This window comes from Pseudoliparis swirei, chromosome 10 (genome assembly GCF_029220125.1).
Source record: "Pseudoliparis swirei isolate HS2019 ecotype Mariana Trench chromosome 10, NWPU_hadal_v1, whole genome shotgun sequence".
Lineage (NCBI taxonomy): Eukaryota > Metazoa > Chordata > Actinopteri > Perciformes > Liparidae > Pseudoliparis > Pseudoliparis swirei.
This window is the reverse complement of record NC_079397.1, coordinates 13,991,670-14,003,251: the sequence shown is the minus strand read 5'-3', so window position 1 is coordinate 14,003,251 and position 11,582 is coordinate 13,991,670. Positions and strand designations below refer to the sequence as shown.

The window sequence follows — 11,582 nt, the reverse complement described above, 5'->3', positions numbered from 1 at the left end:
CAGAATAATGAAATTCCCGAAAATGTTGCGTGCATGTGTTCTGAATCTGCAGGGAGCCGATCCAGCCTTATTATTTTTTGCCTTACTTTTATGGCTGCCATTATTTAAAAAAACATCTGCTGGAAGGAGCTCTGGAGATAATGCTTTCATGAACTTTAGATAAAAGCTACAGCACATTGCTGCAAACTGCTTTAGCATCGCGCATGTCACATCAAACAAACAGCCATATCTCTACCTCTGTTCCTCATTAACGCATGTAATAGACAGGTATTACAATATTTGAAAGAAACAGGATTAAGCAATAGAATTTAAAGCACTGACATTTTGAATCTCCCTTTTGTTTTGTTTTACTGATTTTGTTTTGTGGTTATTTTGTTGGGTTTGGTTTTGTAAGGGGATAGGTTACTCTGGTCCACACTCCACGACAGTAGGTGGCGGAAATGCACCGTTCACTGGATGCCATCCGCCAACAAATTTAAGAAGAAGAAGAACGGAGCCGACCGGAAGTAGACGGAGCCGGAACTCGGCCGTCGCAGTGACTCTTCGTATTCGGGACCAAACCGCGTGTGTCCTCCTCCCGCCACGTGACCCTGTCCGAGTGGACGCGGCGTTGTTGTTTCCGTCCGGATTGTCTCCCGGTGTCATGACGTCATGACGTCAGCGTGCTAGCAGGAAGTAGACGGAGCCGAGCGCGTGTGGAGGAAACGTCTGTCCGTGAGTTCGTGAACATGTGTAACGTCCCAGAGCTCATATGTTTAGTGAACCAGCGACTGACTGCGGCTGCTGGAGAGATATGTGGGCTGTTTGAAGACACGATGGCAGAGCACGAGGAGGAACTGACTAGTTTAAAAGAGGAGCACGAGCGCCAACGAAAACGACTGGACGCCATGTTCAACCCGGAAGTCCGGTTACAACGAGCAGGTTGGTTACGTTACATTACATCACGTGTCATTTAGCGGACGCTTTTATCCAAAGCGACTTACAATAAGTGCATCAACTTAGAGTATAAACTAAGAACAACAAGAATACAGAAAGTAACATTTCCTCAACATAGTCGAACTACAAAAGTACCACAATAAGAGCTATTTAAGTAGGGTGACCAGATTTGAGTTTGTGAAAAAGAGGGGGGCGGGGTAGTAGTAGTGTATAGCAGCGGTTCCCAAACTTTTTAGGCCACGCACCCCCTTCTACATCCCGACCGGGTTCACGCACCCCCAATCCCCCACACCTTAAAAAAAACCCACAACAGAGCCTATTTATAGCCGCATAAAATCGGACCAATGTGAGAACTGTTTGCTCGCGCGTGGCGTTTGTTACAAGATTTAGTCCGCTGTATAAATTTCAGTTACACAAGGCGTCACTTTTAAAGAGCAATAAGGATGGCGAGGACCAACCCTGTATCACAAAAATTACGTTCCCCCAGACCTAAAATACAATTTGCAGTTACGTTTGACTGAAACGTATTTCTCTCCAGATTACATTTGACTGAAACGTATTTCTCTCCAGATTACGTTTGTATTTGACGTATTATAATAACAAATACGTCTCTGATCAACGTATCTTTGCCGTTTGTTATCTCTCTTTTCTACAATGCTGTTATGAATTGTAAAAAGCGTCCTCTAGTCTTATTTATTATTATGTTATATGTTGTTTCGCCTGCGTATTCTGACAGCAATAAGCGTTGTAACGGATCATATGAATTGGCGTGAAGACTTACTGCTGGTGACTCCTTTATTTTCTTTCTTTAGGTGACAATACAAAAATTAAAACTCGTACACTATCACCACCTTAACAGAGTTAGTCCCAATTTTTGTGATACAGGGTTGGCGAGGACACACGCACAGGCTCAGAGGCAGATTGCATTTCACATTTATTTACTTTAACACAGTAAGCCACGTAAAGAACAAAGAGTGGCACATGCATAAACTCAGAAACAGATATAAATAAAAAAGGAGGAGTCCATATGAGGATTTTCACATGCAGCGCAGGTGGCTCAACGTAGACCACCATTACATTTTTCCTCTCGCGCCCCTAGAGGCACCACACTTTGGGAATCCCTAGTGTATAGCATGCAACTAGTGGAGGCGGCAAGGTGCTCAGTGTTGCCAGATTGGAAATGGTGAAGTATCGTACCAAAGGCTCAAAATGGTCGTATTTGGAGGATAATTATCATGTATCTGGCAACCCTCAGATCGGTCGACCAATGACTGTTCTCTCTACAGTCAGAGCTCGCGCAAGAAGGTGGAACGTAAGGGAGATACCATTTCCAAAACTTGTAAGGGGTAAATAATAGTTTGTGAAAGACCTAGAGAAACACAAATATCCGACGAAGCAAAATCCCGGACGTTTTTGGAATCCCTGCCGGACGCATTTTTTTAGGTCTCAAAAAGAGGACACGTCCGGGGAAAAGAGGACGTCTGGTCACCCTAATTTAAGTTCCACTGAAGTGCTAATCTGTGTTTTAATCCAGACACTCGGAAAAGATGTGTTTTTAGTTTCCGGCGGAAGGTGTAGAGACGTTCTGCTGTCCTGATGTCAGTGGGGAGCTCGTTCCACCAATGAGGAGCCAGGACAGCAAACAGTCTGGATTCCGAGTGATTAGCTCGAAGTGCAGGAGCCACAAGTCGGTTGGCTGTTGCCGAGCGGAGCGAACGTGCCGGGGTGTACGGTGTGACCATATCCCGGATGTAGACGGGGCCCGATCCGTTCGTAGCACGGTACGCTAGAACCAATGTTTTAAAGCGGATGCGAGCCGCCACCGGTAACCAGTGGAGAGCGGAGGAGCGGAGTGGTGTGGGTGAATTTCTGGAGGCTGAAGACCAGTCAAGCTGCTGAGTTCTGGATGAGCTGCAGAGGTCGGATGGCCTTAGCAGGTCGACCTGCCAGGAGGGAGTTGCAGTAGTCTAGGTGTGAGATGACCAGAGCCTGGACCAGAACCTGTGCCGCCTTCTGAGTAAGAAGAGGACGTATTCTCCTGATGTTGTGCAGCATGTACCTACAGGAACGCGCTGTCGCAGTGATGTTGGTCGTCAGGGAGAGTTGACTGTCTAGTGTCACCCTGAGGTTCCTGGCAGTCAGGGTAGGGGCCAACACAGAGCTGTTGAAGTTGGTAGTCAGGTCGTGACTGGGATTTGCGCCATTTCCTCTCCGTCGCTCGCAAGGTGGCTCTCTCGGCGAGCACCGAGTCAGACGACCACGGAGCCGGAGAGGATTTGCGAACCGGTCGTGTCTTAAAAGGACAAAGAGAATCAAGAGATGAAGACGGGGAAGAGAGGAGAGTGTCTGTGGCAGAGTCAGTTGAGGGGAGAGTAGATAGGATAGAGGAGGCCAGAGAGGAGGGACAGAGTCTGTAGATATGGGTGGGTTATCAGTACCAGAGAGTGAGAGAGTAAGAGATGAAGAAGTGGTCAGAGACATGGAGAGGGGTTACAGTGAGGTTGGAGGTAGAGCAGCTTCTAGTGAAAATGTAGTCAAGGTGGTTGCCGGCTTTGTGAGTAGGAGGGGAGGGACTGAGTGAGAGGTTAAAGGAAGACAGTAAGAGTAACAGGTCACATGACTTCTCTGTCTGGATGTTCAAGTCACCCAGAAGGATGAGCGGGGGGCCGTGTTCCGAGAAGTTCGACAGGAGGACGTCTAGCTCTTCCAAGAAATCTCCCAAAGAACCAGGAGGATGGTAGAGAACAACAATGTGTAGTTGAACCGGATGAGTAACCATCACAGCATGAAACTCAAACGTCAGTGGGGTAAAAAGTGGAAGCGGGTAGAGAGAGAAACACCATTTGGGTGAGATGAGTAAACCTGTAGCTCCACCCCGACCAGAGGGTCTGGGTGTGTGGCTGAAGGAGAAGGCAGAGGAGAGAGCAGCCGGGGTAGACGTGTGATCCAGGTCTCAGTGAGAGCCAGGAAGTCAAGCGACTGCTCCATAGCGAAGCCAGAGATGAAATGGGCTTTTCGGTTGGCTGAATGACAGTTCCAGAGGCCTCCTGTGACAAGGTGCTGGGTGTGAGTAGAACGGGTCGGAAAGATGTTTCTTTATAACTTTAAACTGTCGGAAACAATTCTGGAGGAAGTATTCACATCATGTACTGAGGTAGAGTTACAGGTACTGTACTGCAGTATGTAAACATGTTCATACTTTTTATTATGATACATCACAAAGGTACATATTGTACTTTTTACTGTAGGCTACTACACCTCAGAGGTACATGGTGTACTTTTCAGATGACAGTTTTTCTTCCTCTTTCTGTGTCATGACTTATTGATTTCACTTCTGAGTTTATTTTGTTCAGGTTCTCCCTAAAAAAACCTGTCCTCACTCATTGATAAACCTCTTGAATATTACAGTTCAATATGAGATTCTTAAGATGTATACATGTATTGTATTATTCTGCACAGATGTCCAGCAGCTGTTGGTGACTAAACCAGAGGTTCCCTCTGAGCAGCATGACTGGAGCTCCAATCTGGACCAGGAAGACCCAGAGCCCCCACACAATAAAGAATGCCAGGAAGACCCAGAGCCCCCAGACATTAAAGAAGACCAGGAGGACCAGGAGGACCCACACATTAAAGAGGAACTGGAGGACCCAGAGCACCCACACATTAAAGAGGAACTGGAGGACCCAGAGCACCCACACATTAAAGAGGAACAGGAGGACCAGGAGGACCCAGAGCCCCCAGACATTAAAGAGGAACTGGAGGACCCAGAGCCCACACACATTAAAGAGGAACTGGAGGACCAGGAGGACCCAGAGCACCCACACATTAAAGAGGAACTGGAGGACCCAGGGCCCCCACACATTAAAGAGGAACAGGAGGAACTCGGGATCAGTCAGGAAGGAGTGCAGCTTCAAGCGCTGGAGGAGGCTGGTATCAAGTTCCCATTTGCTCAGTTCTCAAAGTCCACTAAAAAAAAAAAACATTTGAAAACAGAAAGAGATGGAGAGGAAGACGGATCCAGATCAGATCCAGATAGTCCTTTACAACCGACTGCTGATGAGACTTCCCAATCCTCTGAATGTGAGACTGATAACAGTGATGATTGGAAGGAGACTCAGGAACCTCTGTCACATTTAAACCCTTTGCAAAACAATGAAGTCCTTGAAAGTGACGTGGACTGTAATACTGGAAAAACATCAATAAGCTCCTCTGGAAGCTTTGGCCACAAAAGACATCCGAAAAGACACTCTGGAGTCAAAACAGGAGAGAAACTATTCAGTTGTTCAGTTTGTGGTAAAACATTCAGACGAGCACAGAGTCTGAAACGACACTCAACTGTCCACACTGGAGAGAAACTATTCAGTTGTTCAGTTTGTGGTAAAACATTCAGACGAGCACAGAGTCTGAAACGACACTCAACTGTCCACACTGGAGAGAAACTATTCAGTTGTTCAGTTTGTGGTAAAACATTCAGACAAGCGCCGAGTCTGAAAGAACACTCAACTGTCCACACTGGAGAGAAACTATTCAGTTGTTCAGTTTGTGGTAAAACATTCAGACTAGCGCACACAATGAAACTACACTCAACTGTCCACACTGGAGAGAAACTATTCAGTTGTTCAGTTTGTGGTAAAACATTCAGACTAGCGCACACTCTGAAAGAACACTCAACTGTCCACACTGGAGAGAAACTATTCAGTTGTTCAGTTTGTGGTAAAACATTCAGACAAGCGCAGAGTCTGAAAGAACACTCAACTGTCCACACTGGAGAGAAACTATTCAGTTGTTCAGTTTGTGGTAAAACATTCAGACTAGCGCACAATCTGAAAGAACACTCAACTGTCCACACTGGAGAGAAACTATTCAGTTGTTCAGTTTGTGGTAAAACATTCAGACAAGCGCCGAGTCTGAAACTACACTCAACTGTCCACACTGGAGAGAAACTATTCAGTTGTTCAGTTTGTGGTAAAACATTCAGACTAGCACGCAATCTGAAACGACACTCAACTGTCCACACTGGAGAGAAACTATTCAGTTGTTCAGTTTGTGGTAAAACATTCAGACAAGCACGCAGTCTGAAACTACACTCAACTGTCCACACTGGAAAAACAAATTAGTGGAATATTTTTCTTGAAAAAATTCTCTCTTCTCTGTGATTTAAGAAAATCACTATTGCATTGATAAGATCATCAGAAATAAATGAGACATGGTTAATTACTTAAAAACCGGAGGGTTGAATAAATAAGTTAATTCAGCTACGTTGTTGTTCATGATAAGGTTGAAGAAGTTTTCTCTGCAAGTCTTGACCCTATATGAGTGAACACTGAGTGTTTTATGAGTTCACAGTCTGTGACATCACAGTCGAGGGTTACGCAGGTGTGTGTGTGTCTGTCGATATTTAAAAAATTAACTGAACTGAATATGTGATCATTTGACCTGAAGCACTCCTGGGCCCTGTTTCTCGTACCTAGCTAACGTAGTTAGCTGGATCATTTTCAGGATGAGATCACAAGTGAGGCTTTTCGCTTCAACAAAGCAAGTTTGGAACTAGAACGGGCACTCGGTAGAGCGCATACCTTCACATATCACAATATTGGGCATTGAATTATGTACATTTTGGCATTAGTTGCATGCCAATTGGATAAAAATTGACCGCTATGGTAAAAAGAAGATCTTGACCTTTGACCCGATCGATCCCAAAATCTAATCAAATGGTCCCCGGATAATAACCAATCATCCCACCAAATTTCATGCGATTCGGTTTCATACTTTCTGAGTTATGCGAGTAACACGCATACAAATAAATTATTCAACATTTGGAAAATACAGCATCAGTATACTGTTATACTGATGCTGTATTTTCCGACTGTGCCAGAGAGGGTTACTATGACAACAAGCTTGTAATTGAAGTGTCACAGTGTAGAACAACACACCCTGTTCTTACTCCCTTCACCGCTGTCTGATCCAGAACTCTGGATACATGCATGACGACAGCATTCAGATCATAAACATAACACTTTGAAGCCATTAAATATTATACATACTGTATGTATTAATATTTAATGTGTTCTGGGCACGTGTGTCAAACCAGTTTCTTCCTCCATAGTGTTGTAGTATATTTTTCATTACATAGTATTTCAAGATCTCTAAACTGGCGGTCCACATGTGGTACGCTTTACCTTCGCATTGAAAATGCGAAAGGTTATGTTTTGATTGCTGTGTATTTATTTTTATGCGTGTGTGTGTGTTATTCGCATAACTCAAAAAGTATTAAACCAAATCGCATGAAATTTGGTGGGATGATTGGTTATTATACAGGGAACATTTGATTAGATTTTCGGATCGATCGTGTCAAAGTCAAGGTCATGAAAAAGTCAATCTTCTTTTTACCATAGCGCAGTCAATTTCTATCCAATTGGCATGCAACTAATGCCAAAATGTGGCTGCAGCGAAGGTATGCGCTCTACCGAGTGCCCGTTCTAGTTATTAATTAATTCATATTATTAATTATTGGCTCACATTGAGATGAAACTGAAAATGTGTTGGGTGAAGCCGGATGTGTGAAACTCTTAAGCATAACTGATTAAATATTCACAGATGCCTGGCTTCATTTTTATAGTTGATTTCTAGAGGAGAAAAGACAACAAGTTGTATCTTTAACATATAGTGTTGGTTTCCTATCTATTTCCATAATTAGTTGGAATGCTTCAGCAGTCAAACTATTGTTCTTGTCTTCTTTATTAAACTTTTTATTATTCTATTTCTTCCGTACCCTATAGAGGGGAAAGACTTCATATTTCAAATGTTTCACATTTTTATATCTTTAAATACTTTAATGCTATTTTTGGTTCATCAGATCCTATGGAGAAAACTTTAAAAAGCTTACAGTATCTTCATATTTTCAGAAAATTCAGCTATTTAATTTTTTTAATGTTCACATAGATTTCCCCTATTGTATATTTTCAAATATTTTTTATCTTTTTCACATTTTTAAATGATTAATTATTTTTATGGAATAAAAAATGAATGGGATCCAATGGTGGAAATCTTCAAATCCGCTTACACTTTTTAAACTTTAAAAGCTTACAATATCGGCATACATTCAGCTAAAGCAGTGGTCGCCAACCCGTCGATCTCGGAGACGTTCCCTGTCGATCTCCAAAATGAAATGAAAATAAATTCAGAAACACACTGTTCCTTGTTTTCGAACATTTTCTGAAGTGTCTTCTGAAATGTTTTCTTTCTGACTGGAAGATTGACGTCAGAAAACATCTCCGCCTGATTCATGAACGCCTGAAAACGGGTTCGCTTACACAGCCGTGTTGTCAGCTGTGCTCCTGAAAGAGGGGAACATACCACTGCAGGTGGGGCGCAGGGGGAAATGGAGAAACACCTTTATTGATAACTTCACATATGACACAAGCTCAAAGTACACCGACATAAAACTAAGTCATCAATAAATATGTTGAAATGCCTGTACCTTCGTGTACATGTTTACGTTACGGCATTAACAGGTTACGCCTGCGCATGCGCGACAGCCGAGATTCTTGGCGACTTGCCAGGTCTTACCTCCGTGAGTTCGGCTTTTCTGCTGTTGTCCTTCAAAACAAAAGCTCAACATTGAGCTTTTTTTTCTTGTCTGATAGAGCAATCTGGTTTACTTGAAAGTGATTGCAATTGCATTTATTCTATTATTTGAAATGGGACAGATGCAGGAGTCACAAATGGTGATTCTCATATTTATTATTATGAAAATTATTTAAATTTGAGGATGTCTGTTGAGTTGATGTGAATGTAATCACCAACGGTCTGAGTTCAGAACCAGTCCCAGATGAGAAAACTTTCATGAATACCAATTTTGCCCCGAAAAACTCGTCAGTGGAGTTGAGAAAATCACCAAATCAAAGACCAGGAGCTGGATTACTGACAGCAGCTCACAGACGGCCTCAGACTGTCTGTCTGTGATTATGAACTAACTACAAGCTCACAGACAGAGTTCAGTTACAGCCGTCACACTGACTGGAGTCACATGGCTTGATGGCATTGTGATGAGAGCTGAACTTACATGAGTTGCACTGACTGATCATGTTGTCAGTGTTGTGTTGTAATTGGATTGGATTCCATTTATTGTCATTGCTAGAGTACAGGTACAGAGGCAACGAAATGTAAATAAATACAACATTTATATTGGTAGTTCATCCAGCTGCTCATTGAAATGTGTTTTTTCTTGTTCATGTGTACGGTTAACAAATATCTTACTTGTTATATTACACTTAAATTCTGTGTACCTGGTCACATCAATTTGAACGCTGGACCAAAATGACAATTAGGCCAAATAAAAAGTCGTAAGTCCAGTCTGGACAGTCGTTTTCTCTCAACGCCTCAATAGGTAGATCTTGCCGGTCATGAAGGCGGAGGTCAGGGATCTTGGGCTCAAAAAGGTTGGTGACCACTGAGCTAAAGAAACAATTCCACCTTTAAAATGTTGACCAAATTGTTAGCTATAACTTTATTATTCAGCTTTTTTTGATAGCTCTTATCGTTATTTAACTGTCCCCGTTTTAGTTTTATGTGTTTTTCCGCTCCTCCTGGAGTTTTCAATGGGTGTGTGTGGGGAAGTCTAGAGCTGTGACACATACTGTGAGTTTATCTTTATGATACACCTTTAGGTCGTTTAATCACATCCCAGAAAAGAGATAACATTACTCCTTCATGAGCTGCTCTGCACTGGCTCTCCGTTAAATAAAGTTAGTGTCCTAACTTACAAAGTCTTATTAAATCTTATAGTTAGAGCTGAATCAGGTTCACCTGGTCCAGCCCCTAGAGATGCAGCTATAGGCTTAGAGGCTGCTGGGGGACGCTTAGGATACACTGAGCACCTACCTCCTCTTCTCTCTCTCCTTATGGATGAATGTTCATCTCTCCATCACAGAATCAGTAACTTCTTTTAAATCACTTCTTAAAACCCATTTTTATAGAGCAGCTTTTGAGTGATCCATTTAATTTTTAATTTTTAATATACTTGTAAATGTAATATTGGTTTCTTGCTGTTCCAATTGTTTGGCTTTGACTCTTTGTGGAGCACATTGTAAACATTGTTTCTAAAGGTGCTATATAAATAAAGTTATTATCACACATTACTAACTCTGCTTCCTCCCCAGAGTAGTTGTGACTTCACGTCTCATAGGGTCCATTGGACCTGGCTGTGTCTGATGCCTCCTGCCATGGCCCTGGTGATGAGGCCCCCATTGAATGTGTTGTAACTCTGTAATGACTCCTTCTGGTCACATGACATCTTTTGCTTCTGTCCATCCTGGAGAGGGATCCTCCTGTTGCTTTACTTTTTTTCTGTGAAAGGTTTTTTCTATTTCTTGGGAGTTTTTCCTGATCCGATGTGAGGTCAAAGGTCAGGGATGTCGTATGTGTACATAAAGCCCTCTGAGGCAAATTCGAAAATTGTGATATTGGGCTATACAGAATAAATTGAATTGAATAGATTAAGGAACATGTCAGAAAAGAAACTGATGATGGTAGAGTAATACAGTAAGAACAGGAAGCACTAGGCTTTGAATGAAAATAAAACAAATGCATCTTTATTTTTCAATTGTCATATTTGAATATCACTAGATAATTATGACATTCATTATTCGTATTTATTTAAATATACGATTTACAGTTTTCTTTCTATTGCGAACATGCAATCAGTCCAAACTATTGTTTTGGTGGTTTCAGTGAGTTTTGAGGACATGAAATCATATATAAGTCAAACATTAAAATGGACAATTTTAAACATTTACTATCTATGAAAATGTCTAATTGATACACAGGACATTGTTTACATTTCAGATATGTTAACACACTGTCATCATTTCCAACTTGGAATTATACAGGACTTCTAACTACACAGGACAATTTTTAAACCTTCCGGTCCAGAAATGGTCTAATCTTCATAGGAATGGTTAAACGATCCAGACAAAATGTCATTGTTTATATATGTCAAATTTTTTTAAATTTTTTCAGGATGTTTTGGCTTTTCCACCAAAAATTTTAAACCTTAATTTAAACCCCAAAAAAATTTTTTACCTAATCATCAGAATGTAACCCAAAAGAGTCAATAAGCCCCCGGTAATTTACTTACCCTTTATTTTCCAATGGTGGTCCCCAATGAAAAAATTTTCTTGTTTTTCTTTTTTTCAAATTTTTACACCCATTTTGGCATTTTTCCCCTTTAAAAAACTGTCACAAAATTTTAACAAAACCCCTTTTCCCCCAGTTAAAAATTTTAAATGGTTAAAAGAAATTTGGGCATAGCCCCGGAGCTTTAAATTCTGACAAATTCAAAAAATTTTATATTGGGCTAAGAATAAATTAAATTAAAAGTTAAAACATGCAAAAAGAAACTATGTTTGGGGGAAAAAAGAACAAAGATAATTAAAGAAAATTAAAAAAAAGACATTTTCAATTAAAGGGAAAATTTCCAAAAATTTTAATTACAAAAAATTACACCAAAGAATCATCCAAAATTTTTTTTTTCAAAGAGGGAATGGCTAACCCAGGGAAAGGTTAACCACCCCAGGACATGGCTAAACCCACACCGGACATGGGCTAACTACACCAGGACATGGTCTAACTTCACCCCGGACATG

General features: G+C 41.5%; 1 protein-coding gene across 1 annotated transcript; it reads left to right on the top strand.

Moving 5' to 3' along the window:
- The first annotated feature begins 423 nt into the window (after window positions 1-423).
- Window positions 424-7,535, top strand: LOC130200615 (zinc finger protein 287-like). The gene is made up of 2 exons (XM_056425047.1): window positions 424-921; window positions 4,396-7,535. The coding sequence occupies exons 1-2, from the start codon at window positions 729-731 to the stop codon at window positions 6,051-6,053; spliced, it is 1,851 nt and encodes a 616-aa protein (XP_056281022.1). The 5' UTR covers window positions 424-728; the 3' UTR covers window positions 6,054-7,535.
- The last annotated feature ends 4,047 nt before the right edge of the window (window positions 7,536-11,582 follow it).

Excerpts from the sequence above, each read along its gene's own strand:
- LOC130200615 (XM_056425047.1), top strand. The coding sequence starts at position 729 with ATGTGTAACGTCCCAGAGCTCATATGTTTAGTGAACCAGCGACTGACT. Across the intron at positions 922-4,395 it reads AGTCCGGTTACAACGAGCAG|ATGTCCAGCAGCTGTTGGTG; the intron begins GTTGGTTACGTT and ends TATTCTGCACAG.